General features: G+C 47.6%; 1 protein-coding gene across 3 annotated transcripts in view; it reads right to left on the reverse strand.

Moving 5' to 3' along the window:
* The window catches only part of dnah6 (dynein, axonemal, heavy chain 6), a 1317984-nt gene that overhangs the window by 282811 nt on the left and 1014748 nt on the right, over positions 1-20425 (reverse strand). For all 3 annotated transcript variants that reach the window (XM_085993638.1, XM_085993630.1, XM_085993647.1), the window contains 4 exons: positions 18313-18516; positions 10121-10246; positions 3761-3925; positions 2348-2415 (listed from right to left, as the gene is read on the reverse strand). In XM_085993638.1, coding sequence (XP_085849764.1) covers positions 2348-2415; positions 3761-3925; positions 10121-10246; positions 18313-18516 — 563 coding nt within the window. The remainder of the gene's footprint in view (positions 1-2347; positions 2416-3760; positions 3926-10120; positions 10247-18312; positions 18517-20425) is intronic.

Genomic DNA, 20425 nt, shown 5'->3' on the forward strand with positions numbered 1-20425 from the left:
CGCCGGGAAAGCGGCCGGCCGTCCCTCCACCTTTATGCGCCGGCCTCTCGGAGCTGCAAGGCCCCGTTTTTCAAACGTTGTTTGCGGCCGCTGCGGGCGAGGCGGCCGCAACTGAATTTGGCCTTCGGCACGGAATCGCGTTGGAACCGGGGCGCTGTGCACACTGATGACGTCATCGGTGCCGGCGCAGCGCTACCGGCTAACGCCGCTGTTAGGGACCAACTTAATTTCGGGCACTAAAAAACTTCCGGCGCAACCCACTCTTTCGCCCCTAAGTGGGCGCAAATGCGACTGAATTTCTAGGCCTATGACTCTATAAGCCTCATTACTTTAGCAGGAATTTCATAAGAGAAGTGATGAGAATGATCAAATAGTTGTCAAGTTAAACAGTCTGTGACTGACGAGCATTCTTTTTTCATGCGGGAAAAATTGTGCACGGCTCCCAAGAAGAACAGACCAAAGGAAGAGGGACAGCAGGAGGAGGCAAAGCAAATCCTGGACACTTACTCAGCTAATGCTGTAGAGGATGGCAATGTGAGGGCCTGCACCCACAGATGGTTTGTGCTGACAAAGCATGAATAGTCAAAAATCAGAAATGATTTCTCTTTTTTGAGGCTTATACTGTGAGGGGAGAATTCCAGGAGGCCGCAGAAGTTGGCCCATTCCTTCACAGACCCTATCACTTGCAGTCAACCAAAGTGATACAGATGAGGAATTGACATTGGCTGATTCACAACTCATAAGAAAGCCAGTGGATGAGGTATTGGAAGTGGAGCTTGACGTACCTGAGTGGGGGCTAACAAGATGTCAGACCCTGGCTGTTGAGCATTCAGATGATGATCTCGGGGTCCTGCCATGAAAACAAATGCTTGCAGTGCATCTATATAAAACACTGCAAACACTCTCCAAAGATATGCAGCAGATGACAGGGGTAGCTGCAGAATCCAACGCTGTCCTATGTGGCACTATTGAAGAGGGATTCTCTACAATGCATAGCATCCTGAAGTGAGCGGCAGCTTCAGGAACTGGGGTCTTATCTCTTGTTTCACTTACCTATATTTAGCAGTCTTTCCTATGAATGCCAAACAATTCTAGCTCCCACTCCCACAGGGCTTGATTGGCTAGCAACCTCACTTGGCTGGTGTTGCAGATCACCACACAAAGCTTAATCTGTGGGTGGAGAGAGGGGGAGGGCGGCACACCAAGCCCTCTCAGTGGAGTGGGGAGGGGGTGGTGGGCATTGCATCCGCTAACGTTCTTAAGTAATGAAGCCACTTCATACAATACTTCTAGCAATGACTCAGAATGCACAAATGAAAAATACATGGAAAAGTTGATGATTCACATGCAATAATGGGGGGAAGAATAAGGCTATGTTTCAAAAAGCCTACGGAAGTGATTTTCTCAGGGCTTCTCCTGCTTCAAAAGTTTAGCATATATACATGAAATGGGGGTTTCCAACGAACCTCCACTGGAGTTATGGCGACGCAGCAGGAGAAACCCCAAAGAAATTCAGTCCCTATGTTTTTTACGAACCTCTCCAAAGCCTAGAAGATTTTGCTTCTGATTCTGTCAATGTGGAAAATTCATGAATTGCTTTTTACACAATCACCCAGTATCTTGGGGGTGGTAATGCAAGATGAAATATAGTGCCAGAATAGGGTGGCAGCATTTGTTTTTTGATCCAATGTTTCTTGACCACTTAATATTACACAGTACTATCACAGTGCCACTTATAAGCGTAAAAGGTATTGCAGATAGCTCTGGATACTTTTAAAATGGAAAACTCTTTAAGGAGCAGCTGACATAGAGGCTAACTATATATTTTTTAATGGAATGCAGTGGCCTACCTACCTTTTTAATATATTATAGATACATGATGTATATATGAGTGGATTGCACTGTGACTTTACTTTGCATTATTGCATTACTGAACTAATTCATATTTTATCAGGTAATTTTTCTCAACAGGCTACACTACATAGCTTTATACAATGAAATATACTTTCATAATTCACCCTCAGCTTGTAATCAACTTTTGCTCTTATGGTACTATATAATTCATCAGGATTTCTGAAAGGACAACTGTAGCTCACAGTCAAAATACCCTTTCTGAAAAATATCTCCCTAGCTTCTTATATTACTTTAGTCTTACAACATGCTATTGTGCTTTATAATCTAGTGCACACTTCACTGTGAAATCAGTCCATAAAATAACTGGATAGTATACCAGGTATTGATTACTGAAACCTAAATTTAAAAAAAAAGGATGCAAGGTGCGTTCCAATAATGGGAATATAACTGAAGGCCAGAAAAGTGTTAGATCACGAAAAACAAAGACCTTTACCTTAGCAGCTGATCTTCCAGGCCAGACTTGGTCACAGTGAAGTTGATAATGGTAACCTTTATACATACCTGAAGGGAAATGATAAAGTAAAAAAAATGAATATATGTTAAATGCAGAGTATAGGTTTTTGATAGCCCTCGTTTCAAAAAATTACAAGGTAGATTTTGTTCCATTATTTTCTGTTATGTATTTCTGGAGTTTCTGAAACAATGTCTGAAAGATTTAAGCAGAGAATGAAGACGTGATTACATCTAGTAAGAGCAGATTTACACTGAGAGATGAGGTTAAGTCTAAGCAAATCCAGGTTCCAGGAATGCAACAGCATTTAAAATTATAGTCAACACTAAATAGGAGTGAATCCATGATCCAAAGCTCTCTGGAGGCATAACTCGGATATTGCAGGCATGCAGCTCATGATTTCCTGTCTATTCATTTTATTGGGCAGAAAATCATGGCTGTGCACCAGTGATTTCACAAGATGCACTGCCTGTAAAGGTCACTTCGCCTAGGAGCCCTGGATTGTGGAATCACCCCAAATATTCTGAAAGAACCAAGCCTGTGAAGAAGCATCAGAGAATAAGTGAGTCTGTGTATATACATGTGCACACACAAAATGTTAAACTACCTATTGGAGGTATGGTATTAAGTTCAATCTTCTCATACAGTATGATATTGTCATCATAAAACTAAGGAAAATGATCAAGAACACTGCTCCATTAAGAAATTCAAGCTCTGCATACTCAGATGACCTTTTCCCTTCTGCTGTACTTGAAGCCTCATCATGGGGTGCACCTTCAGCTTTTTTAAAACGAGAGCAGAAATTGCTGGTGGAATATTGAGAATCTACATCTTCAACCTGGCTTGGAGCATAGCAGCACCAAAGTGCTTATCAAGACAAGAGTGTAATGCTTGGCAAATATATGCAATTATAGCTAAGCAACTGCCATAAAGCTGATCTTGAAAGGAGCTCTCCACATGTTGGCCTAAGAGGGGATTACTGCATGAGTACAATGAGCTTTGACCTTACTGCCCACATTCCACTACCCAATTCATTAATATTTGTTTGGCAGTAGGTTTGCTTAACGCCTTGTGGCCAAGTTGCCAAGACATCTGCCGTTGGTAACCCCTGCTGAAAAGTTTGCAGGTGGTTGAGCACTGGATGTGGACAGGATCAGGGTTAGCTGTGGTGTCTTTTCATGCTTAAAGAACTCCAATACTCATCGTTTGGATCCACCTGTGAAGAATAACCACTTGGGTAAAAATCTAGAGCCTGCCAATGTTTCAAACCATCCTTTCAATAGGTAATGTAACGTCTTTGTGTTTGCATATGTAACCGTATCCCAGCACAGGTCACTGCCTGTAGCAAAAGAGAGAAGGGGGAGAAAGTTAGAAAAAAATCCCTGTCTGAAATACCTCTGGTAGATAGTGTGGATTGGACATTTTGGTCGTCATATAGAATTTGAAGTTTTTGTCATAATCAATGTCTGAATCTCCCAACCTCATAAGTAATCTGCCACCTTGCAAAAATGTCTGATTTAGAAGAATGGGCTCCAGAGATGGATCCAAGCTCTCTCTCAGCTATAATTTAAAAACAAAATATTGAGTCAACATAACAAATAATGGCTGCTTTAATGTGATGGCATGAAAGCATAGATACGAGCAGGTATCCAATGGTGTTGCTCACAGTGAGTTGGAGAATACACTATTTTATGACAGAAGTACTATTCAACCATATAATGCACAATGGAGTGGAAATGCCTTTAGGTTACCCAATTTCTACCCCCATATATTATAATATGGTTACCTTCATGTGGCATTCCTCACAGACCGAAAAAGGTCTCTGTTTTCTTATCATTTTTGTCTCAGTCTTCCCTCCCCTCCTTTTCTTTTTATGTTTCCAAAGTCTCTGTATGGTCCACACATGTTTATTCACTACTTTACTCAATTTCTATCTCTAGCCTTCCTTAAGATCTACAGTATGCAACAAGATGGGAAGTAACATTAATTGGATTGGAGGTGAGCACCAGGGTCGGGTGGAAAATATATGGTTGGAGGGGTCGTGCAACAAGTGTAGGTGAGAGAGGTGGGGCAAGGAGGGTGCTGTGGTTTGTTTTTTTATTTCAGCCAATCAAAAATGGTGATGCTAAAATGTGGCAGGGAAATGTGGCATGATGAATATGAAATGCACACTATCATACCATTTTTATTATTTTATTAATAGATGTCCTATAGTAAGTTGGAAGATGGGCTGTTTCATAACAACAGGGGTGTTATGCCACATAACGCAAAATACATTAACAGGACCTTCTTCTTCTTCTTAGGCAGTCCCTCGGAATCGAGGATGACTTGCTTCCACATTAAAAATGAGTTCTCAGGTGACTGATGAGTCCAATGCGGGACCTACAGTCTCTGTCACAGGTGGGGCAGATGGTGGTTGAAGGGGTGGGTGGGTGGGGTGCTTGTGTTGATGTGCGCTCCTTGCGCTGCCTGCGCTCGGCTTCCGCTTGCTCCAGGCGAAGAGACTCGAGGTGTTCGGCGCCTTCCCGGATGCTTCTCCTCCACTTTGTGCGGTCTTGGGCCAGGGATTCCCAGGTGTCGGTGGGGATGTTATACTTTTTCAAGGAGGCTTTGAGGGTGTCCTTGAAGCATTTCCTCTGCCCACCTGGGGCTCTCTTGCCGTGCCGGAGCTCCGAGTAGAGCGCTTGTTTTGGGAGTCTCGTATCGGGCATGCGGACAATGTGACCCGTCCATCGGAGCTGATCGAGCATGGTCAAAGCTTCGATGCTGGGGATGTTGGCCTGAGCAAGAACACTGACGTTGGTGCGCCTATCCTGCCAATGGATTTGCAGGATCTTGCGGAGGCAGTGTTGGTGTTACCTCTCCAGTGTTTTGAGGTGCCTGCTGTACATGGTCCATGTCTCTGAGGCATACAGCAGGGCAGGTATCACTGCTGCTCTGTAGACCATGAGCTTAGTGCCGGGTTTGAGGTCCTGGTCTTCAAACACTCTCTTCCTCAGGCGACCGAAGGCTGCACTGGCACACTGAAGGCGGTGTTGGACTTCGTCGTCGACGTCTGCCCTTATTGACAGTAGGCGCCCAAGGTATGGAAAGTGGTCCACGTTGTCCAAGGCCTTGTCGTGGATTTTGATAATCGGGGGGGCAGTACTGTGTGGCGGGGGGCAGGTTGGTAGAGGACCTTGGTCTTATGGATGTTTAGAGTAAGGCCCATGTTCTCGTATGCTTCGGTGAAGGTGTTGACGATGGTTTGGAGTTCGACCTCCGAATGAGCGCAGACGCAAGCGTCGTCTGCATACTGTAATTCGATGACAGAGGATGGGACGACCTTGGATCTGGACTGGAGGCGACGGAGGTTTTACAGTTTCCCGTTTGTTCTGTAAATTAGCTCCATTCCAGTGGGATCACTGAAAAGGTGACTTACTGGTTTTTTATTACATGGCAAATCTGGGATTTTTATTAGTGTTTTGGAGATCAAATTCCACAAATCTGATCATATTTCTGTGAAAGCCCTAAATGAGTGACCTTTATTGTTATATGTTCTGGCGTCTTACCTGTACAAGCACCAGCACAGATTTGCCCACTCACGAAGAATTGGATCTGACAGTCAAAAGGGCTTGCACTGGGTGAGAGTATGCCATCACATTTTTGATTGGGAAATTATCATTTTTTTGTATCTTATGCTTTTTTCTTTAAGTGTGACGCACAAATTTGCATATTTGATAATGTGACACCTTGGCCCAGAAATTTGTTTGCGAAATGGGCGCAGGGAACGATCCCGGAACCAGGACGAGTAGTTGGGAGACGCACCCGATACTGCGCCTCAGGCTTCATGGACATCACCTGATGGGTAGCCCCAGGAAGCTCGGTAGCGAGGAACATTTGAATTTCAGGCTGCTGCGTCACCAACAGCAGCCCTCAGGTAGGTTGTTAGAGGGCACATATGGAGGTGGGGGTGGGGGGCGGTAAATCGCGCGGGGGTGGGGCAAAGGTGAGAGGCAACTAGCAGCGACCCATGGTTTTAACGTGGAGCCAGCACCACTGCACCTCCCTGCTCCTCATTCAGGTAAGTATTTTTTTTTAAACTTGGGGTAAAAATTGGGTAGCGCCCACTTTGGGGCTAATTTTAGCACCCCAAAAAGTTAGCGCCCCCGTAGCCGATTTTCCCAGGTAGTGCCTCGAGAGGGAGGAGGAACGCTACTGGAAGCGCCCCGCGTCCCTCTTGGGGCGCTGCGAGCCAATATCATGACGCCAAGTGCCGCAGTACTGGTAAGACGCCAGAACATATAACAATAAAGGTCACTCATTTAGGGCTTTCACAGAAATATGATCAGATTTGTGGAATTTGATCGCCGACTCTTTCTTTCTAGAGGGACTCTTTTTGCCTGAATACCATTCAATAAAGAACCAATGCAAAACCAAAGGTAGCATTGCCATGAAACCAAGATACAGCCAGTCATATAGCTCTGATGATTCCTCACATTTACGACAAATCTTCAGAGCACCTGTTCTTTCCCCTCTTGGGCATACCTCACAGTCTCCATATTGCAGCTGACTACCATTTAGGCTTTCTGTTATTTGCTTTCCACAGTAGAATCCAGGACACATTAAATCAACATCCATAGTGAGAACCAGTGGCGGCCGCTCCACAGACTCCGACACGGCGAACCCAGGGTATTCCACACTGGAACACTACCAGCGTCTCTCACCGCCTGCTTCCGGTTATGGCGGCAGTGACCTTTGCCCTTACCCCGCGAACCTTGGTCGGGCGCTCGCGAGCCGAGTCCGTTAACCCCCCGGGCCCGCGAGCTGAGTCAGTTAACCCCGGGCCCGCGAGCCGAGTCCGTTAACCCCTCGGGCCCGCGAGCCGAGTCCGTTAACCCCGGGCCCGCGAGCCGAGTCCGTTAACCCCCCCAGGCCCGCGAGCCGAGTCCGTTAACCCCGGGCCCGCGAGCCGAGTCCGATAACCCCCCGGGCCCGCGAGCCAAGTCCGTTAACCCCCATTTGGCCCGCGAGCCGAGTCCGTTAACCCCGGGCCCCCGAGCCGAGTCCATTAACCCCCCAGGCCTGCGAGCCGAGTCCGTTAACCCCCCAGGCCCGCGAGCCGAGTCCGTTAACTCCGGGCCCCCGAGCAGAGTCCATTAACCCCCCAGGCCCACGAGCCGAGTCCTTTAACCCCGGGCTCAATAGCTGCCCATTGCTCCTCTAGAGATGACAATCTATTCTGAACAGTCACCATGTTTTCCTGACTCTGGTGACTTATTTCCTCCATGGCGGTAGCCATCCTTTCCACTGAGGTGGCCAGCCTTTCCACTGAGGTAGCCAGCCTTTCCATGGAGGTTGCCACCCTATCCATGGTGGTGCGTTCATGCGCCATTGCCTCCACCACGGCAGTGCTGATGTTAGAGATGGACTCCTCCATTCTATCCACACGCGCACTAACCCTGGAGGCAAACCCATCCAGAGACTCCTGCACTTGTTCCTGTATTTCCCGAGGCACTCTTTTTCTGGATTGCCCCTGAGGCACAGCGTCTGCATGCAGCTCAGCAGAGCTAGGAGATTGCTGCGAGCTCCGCCGAGGACTCTCCACTGCTGTCTCCACCATTTGCTGATGCTCACTTGTGCGCTGTAATAGACCAGGTGGCAACACTACTCTAACTCGCGAGGGCCCCACCGAGGTGTGCGTTGCTGCGCTGGTGCTGGGTGCGCTGAGTCCTGGTGACGCTGCTCCCTCAGAGGCTTCAGGTTCCTCTGAGGAGTTGTCTGGCTCTTCATCCTGGATCGTGGGGAGGGGGACGCTCGATGGTCCTGTGGGAGAGTAAAGGCATGATTTAGACATCTGATATTGATGTAGCAGACACATCCTTTTGAGCAGATGATACAATGCGATTCTCTATGATCATCATATGCCATTGCAGTCTGAGAGGGATGAAACTCTATTATGTCACCAGCTTCCTCTAGTGTGCCGGTCTCTCCATCGCCCACTTCCAGGTCCTCGCCACCTCCAACAATCTCGTTTGCTGCCTCCTCAGCACTGGTCAATGTTGCTAGGGTAGGTGTTCCTCCTCCATTCATTGCTCTCTCCCTCTTATTGTGGGCTATCTTTTCCTGCAAGGAGGGACACAAGCGGTGTTTCAGCCACAGTGATGGAGTAAGTGTGAATAATCCCTACCATAGAAGCTTTGAGGGAGATGAAGATGGGGTAAGGTGCCAAGAGGAAGGTAGCTCCCTGTGCGGTGTTAGTTGTTGTCACTGCATGACAGTGAGAGTGAGTCTAAAGGGTGCATAAGCAGGATGGTGAAGTGATTCAGTACAGAGACAGAGATGGATAGGTAAGGGTGCAAGGGAAGTAAGGGTAAAGTAGTATGTGGAGGAGGAGGCTTACAACGCAGAGTGCTGGTGATGAGAAGAGAAGGGAAACAGATTGAAGGTAAGTGTGATGGGAAACTCACTTTTGATGTTCGCACAAGATCATTAAAACTTTTGTGGCACTGGATCTTGAGCGTGAACACACGGGCCTTGCGCTGACCTCCTCAGCAATGCACAGCCAGGCTGCCTTGGTCTGCTGAGGAGGCTTCCTCCGGCCATCAGGAGGGAAGAGAATCTCCCTGCGCCCTCTGACAGCATCCACAAGAGCATGGAGGGAATCTTCATTAAATCAAGGTGCTGCCTTGCCTCTGGAAGAAGTCATTGTGTGTAGATCAATCTCAATGAATATCAGAATCCAGAAGAGAAAGGCTTAGGCTGAATGGCAGCTTTAAAAGCAGCTGCTATTATGATGCCATGAGAGGCGGCCAGCTGACCCGATCCCACTCATTGGACCGGCCAGCGCGCCTCCATGAAATTAACAAGCTCATTAAATCAAAATCGGACATCAGCAGCTGATCCCGCCAGAAGCGGCTCCGGAACCCGCCCACCACGCAACCTGACTCGAGCCCTAAGTATCTTTAAGGCCACAAAGTCTTAATTTTAAGTAATCAGAGCCTCAGATCAATTGGTTTAATTTTTCATTGGTGAGAGAACAATACAACTTGTAAAATGCTTGTAAGTTTCAGATTTGACATCAGAAGCCCCAGCATTAAGTGATTGACATTTTAATATCAGCGTCAGCTGTGGCTCAGTTGGTAGCACAGTTGCCTTTGAGTCAGAAGGTTATGGGTTCAAGTCCCACTCCAGGGACCTGAGCACATAAAGCTAGGCTGGCACTCCAGTGCAGTGCTGAGGGCGTGCCGCACTGTCGGAGGTGCCGTCTTTCGGATGAGACATTAATCCGAGGCCAAGTCTGCTCTCTCAGGTGGACATAAAAGATCCCACAGCGCTATTTCAAAGAAGAGCAGGGGAGTTATTCCCGGTGTCCTGGCCAATATTTCTCCTAAACCAACATAACAAAAACAGATTATCTGGGCATTTTCACACTGCTGTTTGTGGGAGCTTGGTGTGCACAAATTGGCTGCCGCATTGCCCACATTACAGCATACACTTCAAAAAGTACTTCATTGGCTGTAAAGCACTTTGAGACATCCGGTGGTCGTGAAAAGCGCTATATAAATGCAAGTCTTCTTCCTTATTGTTTTGCATCTACAGCAAAGTGTGATATTTGAAGTATGATAGGCCAAATGTGTGCAATGATTTTTATACAAGAAGTTTACAATGCATGTTTTGGTGATCCGATACTTGGTGAGATTTCTGAATAATGCTTGGGATGCTGAGTTACTTATTTGGGTGAGAATAAAAATGAATAGAGCAGAATATATTTACCTCTTCTAACAGTACAGGCATGCCAAGCCGAATAGCAGTTTCTAACGTGCGTAAGAAAGCAGAGTCTGTTAGCTTAATTATCTTCAAGCCATTTTTAGTTTCCATGTTTCTTATCCAGCGATTTGCCTGTGTAGACAAGTCATAATTGTAAATGCATTATCAAAGATTTTGACATAAAATGTAAGCAGAAACATTCTCAAATCAAAGGTGTTGAGTTTTGCCACTCTTCTTTTAGCAATGATTCCGGATTGGACTTCGATTTTTGAAAGAAGAGTGTGTGGAGTCAGAGCCCAGCCAGATTGACATTTTCAGAATTACCACCTGGATTTTATTGGCATGGAATTTGCGGCAGGTAGTAACAGCGAACGGATAGCAAATCCTAACGTGGAAATCTTCAAGTTGCGGTCAGTCATTCACTGCTCCGACACTGTGGATCCGCACTCCCTCCGGCAATCAGTATAATCGGGGAAATTGGTAAAACTGACGAAAACTTTGGCTTTTCCACGGTAATATCGCTGTTAAATACCCCATTAAAAGTTAGACCTTGTTGGATTAGGTGTAACTGGGGTTTTAACAGTAAAGTAACGTTACCATCCTGAAAAACTAATTTTAATTTTGTGGTGTGTCAAATTTCTCCGTAATGATGAAAATTACAATTAAGAAACTTAAAAAAAATTAATTAATTTTTAAAAGTTTGTTCATCTTTATTTTAGGTTTACCTTTTCCCCGTGTGAGAGCCACAATCTTCGTTTTGGGTTTACCATTTCCCGGGTGAGAGAGAGCCCGAATCTTTGTTTTAGAGTTACCGTTTCCCAGTGTGAGAGCCCCAATCTTTGTTTTAGGTTTACCGTTGTCCCGGTGTGAGAGCCCCAATCTTTGTTTTGGGTTTACCGTTGTCCCGGTGTGAGAGCCCCAATCTTTGTTTTAGGTTTACCTTTTCCCGGTGTGAGAGCCCCAATCTTTGTTTTGGGTTTACCTTTTCCTGGTGTGAGAGCCCCAATCTTTGTTTTAGGTTTACCTTTTCCCGGTGTGAGGGCACCAATCTTTGTTTTAGGTTTACCTTTTCCCGGTGTGAGAGCCCCAATCTTTGTTTTAGGTTTACCTTTTCCCGGTGTGAGAGCCCCAAACTTTGTTTTAGGTTTACCTTTTCCCGGTGTGAGAGCCCCAATCTTTGTTTTGGATTTACCGTTGTCCTGGTGTGAGAGCCCCAATCTTTGTTTTGGATTTACCGTTGTCCTGGTGTGAGAGCCCCAAACTTTGTTTTAGGTTTACCTTTTCCCGGTGTGAGAGCCCCAATCTTTGTTTTGGATTTACCGTTGTCCTGGTGTGAGAGCCCCAATCTTTGTTTTAGGTTTACTTTTTCCCGGTGTGAGAGCCCCAATCTTTGTTTTGGGTTTACCTTTTCCCCGTGTGAGAGAGAGACCCAATCTTTGTCTTGGGTTTACCTTTTCCCGGTTTGAGAGCCCCAATCTTTGTCTTGGGTTTACCTTTTCCCGGTTTGAGAGCCCCAATCTTTGTCTTGGGCTTACCTTTTCCCGGTGTGAGAGCCCCAATCTTTGTTTTGGGTTTACCTTTTCCCCGTGTGAGAGAGAGACCCAATCTTTGTCTTGGGTTTACCTTTTCCCGGTTTGAGAGCCCCAATCTTTGTCTTGGGCTTACCTTTTCCCGGTTTGAGAGCCCCAATCTTTGTTTTGGGTTTATCGTTTCCCCATATGAGAACCCCAGTCTTTGTTTTGGGTTTACCGTTTCCCCGTGTGCGAGAGAGCCCCAATCTTTGTTCTGGGTTTACCATTGTCCCGGTGTGAGAGCCCCAATCTTTGTTCTGGGTTTACCATTGTCCCTGTGTGAGAGCCCCAATCTTTGTTCTGGGTTTACCATTGTCCCGGTGTGAGAGCCCCAATCTTTGTTCTGGGTTTACCATTGTCCCGGTGTGAGAGCCCCAATCTTTGTTCTGGGTTTATCATTGTCCCGGTGTGAGAGCCCCAATCTTTGTTCTGGGTTTACCATTGTCCCGGTGTGAGAGCCCCAATCTTTGTTCTGAGTTTACCTTTTCCCCATGTGCAAGAGAGCCCCAATCTTTGTTCTGGGTTTACCATTGTCCCGGTGTGAGAGCCCCAATCTTTGTTCTGAGTTTACCTTTTCCCTGTGTGCGAGAGAGCCCCAATCTTTGTTCTGAGTTTACCTTTTTCCGGTGTGAGAGCCCCAATCTTTGTTCTGAGTTTACCATTGTCCCGGTGTGAGAGCCCCCATCTTTGTTCTGAGTTTACCTTTTTCCGGTGTGAGAGCCCCAATCTTTGTTCTGGGTTTACCATTGTCCCGGTGTGAGAGCCCCAATCTTTGTTCTGGGTTTACCATTGTCCCGGTATGAGAGCCCCAATCTTTGTTCTGAGTTTACCTTTTTCCGGTGTGAGAGCCCCCATCTTTGTTCTGAGTTTACCTTTTCCCCGTGTGCGAGAGAGCCCCAATCTTTGTTCTGGGTTTACCTTTTTCCGGTGTGAGAGCCCCAATCTTTGTTCTGAGTTTATCTTTTTCCTGTGTGAGAGCCCCAATCTTTGTTCTGGGTTTACCATTGTCCCGGTGTGAGAGCCCCAATCTTTGTTCTGGGTTTACCATTGTCCCGGTGTGAGAGCCCCAATCTTTGTTCTGGGTTTACCATTGTCCCGGTGTGAGAGCCCCCATCTTTGTTCTGAGTTTACCTTTTTCCGGTGTGAGAGCCCCAATCTTTGTTTTGCTTTTTAAAAAGTGAGAATAATGGGAGCTTCTTCACTTCCTGGTTAGCTGTCTGTGAGAATTCTGTATTGTGATTGTGGTAAACCACTGTTGTTAGTATTGTTGTTCACCACTGTTGTTAGTACTGTTGTTCACTGTTAGTACTGTTGTTCACTCTTGCATATTGTTGTACTTGTCTGTGCATGCCTCAGCTGACTCCGCCCCTGGCTCCACCCTCATGGCTGGGTATAAAGGTCGCTGCTCGGCAGCCTCCGGCCCTTTTGGATACCAGGCAACCACAAGAGGCATGCTCTGTTCTTTGGTAATAAAAGCCTGTTTATTACTTTCTCAATCTCCAGTCTTTTGTAGCAATTGATAGTGCATCAATTTTATTACCAAAATTAAATGTTGGCTGCGGATGCTGATCAACCGATGGCGCAAAACGCTGAGCAGCAGGCGCTGCTGCGAGCCCTCAGACCAACATGCCTGGAACTAGACCCCCAAGAAGCGGGTTCGTCGACTAAATTCGCACAATGGCTGCGTTGCTTTGAGGCGTATCTGGAAGCCTCGACCGTGACTCTTGATGAAAATAAACTGAAAATCCTGGCCTCGAAGGTGAGCCACCAAGTCTATACTTTAATCCAAGATGCGACGACCTATGCGGCGGCTATCGACCTACTGAAAGGGCAGTATGCACGCCCGGTTAACACGGTCTATGCCAGGCACCTTTTAAGATCTCGTAGACAGCAGCCCGGGGAATCGGTGGAGGCCTTCCTACGGGCACTGCGGGTACTCGGACGCGGCTGCGACTGCAAGGAAGTATCGCCCGCGGCACATGCGGAGGGAGTGATACGAGACGCTTTCGTTGCGGGTCTAAGGTCCGACTACTCCCGGCAGAGGCTGCTGGAGAAGGGTGAAATAGACCTGACAAAGGCAGTGTCCCTCGCGCTCTCGCTCGACGCGGCCCACAGAAATATGGACGCTTTCTCCCCTAATCGCCCCGCGCCGTGGACGCCGCAATCTTGGGCCATGGGACCGCCACCTCCGACTGCTGCAGCGATGTCCAAGGCACAAAAATGCTATTTTTGTGGCCAAGCTAAACACCCTAGCGCACGCTGCCCCGCGAAGAATGCTACCTGCTCCGGCTGCGGGAAGAAAGGTCACTACGTTAGCGCCTGCAAAGGGAAGACCGCTAACGCCAGCAGCGCCGCGTGCGAACCGTGGGCGCAGCCATCTTGCCCGCCATCTTGGGCTCCCCCAGCTGCGTGGGGATCGGGACCGTGGGCGCCGCCATTTTGTCCGCCATCTTGGACGCCTCCGACTTCAGTTACGGGGGACCCGGACTCCACCACCGCCTCATCGGACGACCGCATCGACGCGCTTGAACATACGCTGGCTTCCGTGACGCTGGATCAATCTCTCCCGCATCAACTGTCCAGGTCCATGATGGACATTACGGTAAACGGCCGCGCCACTACCTGCCTTTTTGACAGCGGGAGCACGGAGAGTTTTATACACCCCGACACGGTGCGCAGTTACTCTCTCCCGGTCCTGCCGATGTGTCATCGCATCTCTATGGCTTCCAAAGCCCAGTCAGCGGAAGTCGGTGGCTACTGTATGGTGACTCTTTCAGTGCGGGGTACTGAATACAAAAATTTTAAACTTCTGGTCCTGCCCGATCTCTGCGCTGCCGTCCTACTGGGGTTGGATTTTCAGTGCCACCTTAAGAGTGTCACTTTAACGTACGGTGGACCCCTCCCCCCTCTCACGGTCTGCAGCCAGCAGTTTTTAAATCGCCCGCCGCGCGCCATTTGCAGCCTCTCCACCCTTAAAGTCTCCCCCCCCTCCTTGTTCGCTAACCTCACCCGCGACTGTAAGCCCATCGCTACCAAAAGTAGGCGTTACAGTGCCGGGGATAGGGGTTTCATTAAATCCGAGGTAGCGAGACTCCTGAAGGAAGGGATTATCGAGAGCAGCAATAGCCCATGGCGAGCACAAGTGGTGGTGGTGGTGAAGACTGGCGGAAAACAGCGCCTAGTTATTGACTACAGCCAGACGATCAATCGCTACACCCAGTTGGATGCATACCCACTCCCCCGCATATCTGACATGGTCAATCAGATAGCACAATACAAGGTGTTCTCGACGATTGATCTGAAGTCGGCATATCACCAGCTCCCCATCAGGGCTGAGGACCGCCAGTACACAGCTTTTGAAGCTGACGGTCGGCTCTATCACTTTCTCAGAGTTCCCTTCGGCGTCACCAACGGAGTTTCTGTCTTCCAACGGGAGATGGACCGGATGGTTGACCAGAACGCGCTCCAGGCCACTTTCCCATATCTAGACAACGTCACCATCTGCGGCCACGACCAGCAGGACCACGACGTTAATCTAGGGAAATTCCTCCGGACGGCCCAGCGGCTGAATCTCACATACAACAAAGACAAATGTATGTTTCGTACTAAGCGCCTTGCTATTCTTGGCTGCGTAGTGGAGAACGGAGTCATCGGCCCAGACCCCGATAGAATGCGCCCTCTTATGGAGCTCCCCCTCCCCCACTGCCAGAAAGCACTGAAGAGATGCCTGGGGTTTTTCTCTTACTATGCTCAGTGGGTGCCCAACTATGCGGATAAAGCCCGACCCCTTATCAAGTCCGCCTCCTTCCCCCTGACAGCAGAGGCCTGTGCAGCCTTCACTCTCATAAAAAGCGATATTGCGAAGGCCACAATGCACGCTGTGGATGAGTCCCTCCCTTTTCAAGTGGAGAGCGACGCATCCGACTTTGCCCTAGCTGCAACCCTTAACCAGGCGGGGAGACCCGTGGCCTTTTTCTCAAGGACCCTCCAGGGCCCCGAGATTCGACACTCCTCTGTCGAAAAGGAGGCCCAGGCCATTGTGGAAGCCGTGCGACATTGGCGGCATTACCTGGCCGGAAAACGATTTACCCTGCTCACTGACCAGCGTTCAGTAGCTTTTATGTTTCATAATAAGCAGCGGGGCAAAATCAAGAATGACAAGATATTAAGGTGGAGAATCGAACTCTCCACCTACAATTACGATATCTTGTACCGGCCCGGGAAACTCAATGAGCCCCCAGATGCCCTATCACGTGGTACATGCGCCAACGCGCAGGTTAATAGATTACAGACCCTCCACAATGACCTCTGCCACCCGGGGGTCACCAGGTTCTTCCATTTTATCAAATCCCGTAACCTGCCCTACTCCATCGAGGAGGTCAGGACCATGACCAGGAACTGCCAGATCTGTGCCGAGTGCAAGCCGCATTTTTATAGGCCAGACAGAGCGAGCCTGATCAAAGCCACGCGCCCCTTCGAGTGGCTGAGCATCGATTTTAAAGGGCCCCTCCCCTCCTCTGACCGCAATGTGTACTTCCTCAATATAATCGATGAGTACTCCCGTTTCCCATTTGCCATCCCTTGCTCGGACATGACCAGTACCACGGTCATTAAATGTCTGAATGACCTCTTCGCATTGTTCGGTTTCCCTAGCTATATCCATAGCGACAGGGGCTCATCTTTTATGAGCGACGAACTTCGGCAGTACCTGCTCGCGAGAGGCATTGCTACAAGCAGGACCACCAGCTACAACCCCCGGGGTGACGGCCAGGTGGAAAGGGAGAATGCGACAGTCTGGAAGGCAGTCCTTTTAAACTTAAAATCTAAGGGCCTTCCGACCTCCCGCTGGCAGGAGGTCCTCCCTGCGGCGCTCCATTCCATTCGGTCGCTGCTCTGTACACCCACCAATGCCACTCCTCACGAGAGAATGTTCTCCTTCCCCAGGAAGTCCACGTCGGGGATTTCGCTACCAACATGGCTGACTTCTCCAGGTCCCGTCCTACTGCGGAAGCACGTGAGGACCCATAAGGCGGACCCCCTGGTCGAGAGGGTGAGCCTCCTCCACGCCAACCCGCAGTATGCTTACGTGGTGTACCCGGACGGGCGGGAGGACACAGTCTCCATTCGAGACCTCGCACCTGCGGGTGCTCTTGAAACACCCTCTTCGCCACCCACCGCTACTCCTGCCTGCCCCCAGGACACAGTCCCCGCACGAGACCTCGCACCTTCGGGTGCCTCTGAGAGACCACCATCGCTACCTCCCATTACCCATGCTCTGACCCCTGTAGACGGCATGCAGCAGCCCCAGGGTCCGCCACCTGCTACACCTCCTCTGAACGAGACACCGGGTTCAACGTTGGATGCTGCACCATCACCGCCGCTGCTGCGACGCTCAGGACGGCTTACAAGGTCTCCTGATAGACTTTAGTACACAAATTTTTAGTGCACTTCACCCCGCCGGACTCAATTCTAAACAAGGGGTGAATGTGGTAAACCACTGTTGTTAGTATTGTTGTTCACCACTGTTGTTAGTACTGTTGTTCACTGTTAGTACTGTTGTTCACTCTTGCATATTGTTGTACTTGTCTGTGCATGCCTCAGCTGACTCCGCCCCTGGCTCCACCCTCATGGCTGGGTATAAAGGTCGCTGCTCGGCAGCCTCCGGCCCTTTTGGATACCAGGCAACCACAAGAGGCATGCTCTGTTCTTTGGTAATAAAAGCCTGTTTATTACTTTCTCAATCTCCAGTCTTTTGTAGCAATTGATAGTGCATCAGTGATTAGCTGCTTAGACAGCTTGATGTCACAGCAGCTCGCGCTGTGGAATTCCCAGTACACTGCACCGCTCTCAACTGCACGTCGAGAAAGCCAAATTTCTTGCCACAGAGATTGCAAGACCTTTGTGGGCAGCTTTCTTCGGGACCAGTGCCAAATGCCTTTGCTTCACTGCTGACCGCAAATTACGGGCCAGTAACATCCATAAGGTTACCATCACAATGAATTTTATGGTTGATCAATTTTCACTGACAGCAAACTGTCTGCATCACTGCATTAGTTAATCAGATGCACTGTAATATCTGGTTCAACATGAGGGCATGAGAATTGTCAGGAGAGACTGCTGGATTGTTTGTTTGAAAGCAGAAGGAAAGTCCAAGGGATGAATACTTTTTACTTATGTACTCTTCCATTGTCTATGTGAAAAAATAATACCTACAAACATATATTAATATCAAATTAATCTTTTCACAGAAGTTTATTTGTAAGTTGCATCATATTACAGATTCCTTGCCTGTATGCAATTGCTATTGCAGTCACATCACTTAAGCAGCAAAAAAAGGGTAGCTAGACAATTCATCCAATTGATACCGTGCTGCAAAAGAAGTGTCCCTCAATATTTTAGAGCAGATTGGAATGAGAAAATGTTCTCAGACTTTTCTAGAATCCACATAAGTTTAACTAGCTCATTATATAATGCATTATGATTTTAGCTACTAGTTAAAGCCAGCAATGACTATAAAAAGGGAAATTTCTAAAATTGCTACCGAAGAGCAATTCCATAGTATAGAATATTCCAACCTCATGAAAGGTATGTCATTTGTTACCACAAGTTATTAAGGTGCATTCTAACCTGATCCTGTGGGTCAATCATCAAGGGCCACCGATGACCTCGCTTCACAAGAATGCCATTCTCAGTGGAAATAGTATCACGGGGTAGACCATCAGTGTTCCATTGACGAATCTCAAATGCGTCACCTAAGATGTTGATGAGGCTGAAGCCTGCGCTGATAGGAATTTCTAGTTCCGTGCAACCTTTAATCCACTGATCTATTAGCTGTTTAAAAAAAAACTGTCACTGATAATTGTAAAACACAGAAGTTCCTACACATAGGATTTGTTTTACGCTGTAACAATTATAAAAGTGAAAAATAAATTCACACAGTACATTATAAAGGTCTTTATTTTAATGAAAGTTAGACTAGAATATAGAGTCTGGCTAAGTTTGCAGTGAGAAAACAGTAAAAGCTTAATACCAGCAGAAAACATTTATGGTATCCAGCACAGTACCTTGACATTGTCTTTGATATTAAAATAAATTATGCTTAATGTTTTAAAACACACCTAATAAGTGAAGGAAGGTCAACATCACAAGAGCAGCTTTCGTATTCATTCCAACAGAAATTGATGCTGTATAACTTTAGAAAGCATTAGGCCTTCAGGAGCAATAAACTAATTGGTGTTAATGTAACTATTCTTCCGTATTCCTTCTTTTTAAGGTCTTTTTCATCCCATCCATTTTCCCTGGTGAAGAGGACAGCAGGTAACTTATTTTCAAGCTTCTGTGAATGTCAGTCTAAAATTGGCAATGAGAGAGTGGCTCCCCCCTCCTACCCTGTGGGGATGTACTTGGGCTCCATTTAGTATCTTCTCATGGCTGAGACAGGGAACTCAGCCTGTCAAAAATTGCAGGAAAAAAAGCATTCCAAAGTGCAGCACCCTCCCATTCACCCTGTAACAAGTTGGTCCAAGCAATATCATTGGCCCAGATTTTGCGGTCAGCGGAGAATGAATGGCGCCCACAGACTTTCTATGGGCTTTTGCACTGGAACTTGTGGTGATTAGAAACCCATTTTACCACAGCGGCACCCTCGACAGGGGATAAAAATACTTTGCGTCTGTCTTCACAAAAGAAAAGGACAATGCAGACATTGTAGTTAAGAACATAAGAAATAGGAGCAGGAGTAGGCCATTCGGCCCTTCGAGCCTGCTCCGCCATTCAATGAGATCATGGCTGATCTTCTGCCTCAACTCCATTCACCGGCCCTATCGCCATATCCATTGATGGCCTTACTAGTCAGAAATCTATCGACTTCTGTTTTGAATACACCCAATGACTGAGCCTCCACAGCCCTCTGGGGTAGAGAATTCCAAAGATTCACCACCCTCTGTGTGAAGGAATTTCTTCTCATCTCAGTCCTGAATGGCCTACCCTTTATCCTGAGGCTGTGGACCCTGGTTCTAGACTCCCCAGCCAAGGGAAACATTCTCCCAGCATCCACCCTATCAAGCCCTGTAATAATTTTGTATGCTTCAATGAGATCCCCTCTCATTCTTCTGAATTCAAGAGAATACAGGCCTAGTTTACTCAATCTCTTCTCATACGACAGTCCTGCCATCCCAGGAATCAATCTCATGAACTTCTGTTGCACTCCCTCTATGGCAAGTATATCCTTCCTTAGGTAAGGAGACCAAAATTGTACACAGTATTCCAGGTGTGGTCTCACCAAGGCCCTATATAATTGGAGTAAGACTTCTTTACTCCTGTACTCAAATCCTCTTGTAATGAAGGCCAGCATACTATTTGCCTTCCTAATGGCTTGCTGCACCTGCACATTCACTTTCAGTGACTCATGTACAAGGACACCCAGGTCCCTTTGAGCATTTGCATTCCCCAATCTTTCACCATTTAGGAAATACTCTGCCTTTCTGTTTTTTCTACCAAAGTGGATAACTTCACATTTACCAACATTATATTCCATCTGCCATGTTCTCGCCCACTCACTGAGCCTGTCGAGATCCCCTTGAAGCCTCTTCACATCCTCTTCACAACTGACACTGCCACCTAGCTTTGTGTCATCAGCAAATTTGGAAATATTTCATTTAGTCCCCTCATCCAAATCATTGATATAGATTGTGAATAGCTGGGGCCCAAGCACCAATCATTGTGGTACCCCAGTAGTCAC

This window comes from Somniosus microcephalus, chromosome 1 (assembly GCF_052327205.1).
Source record: "Somniosus microcephalus isolate GS21.2 chromosome 1, FLI_Smic_1.0, whole genome shotgun sequence".
NCBI classification, from domain to species: Eukaryota; Metazoa; Chordata; class Chondrichthyes; order Squaliformes; family Somniosidae; genus Somniosus; species Somniosus microcephalus.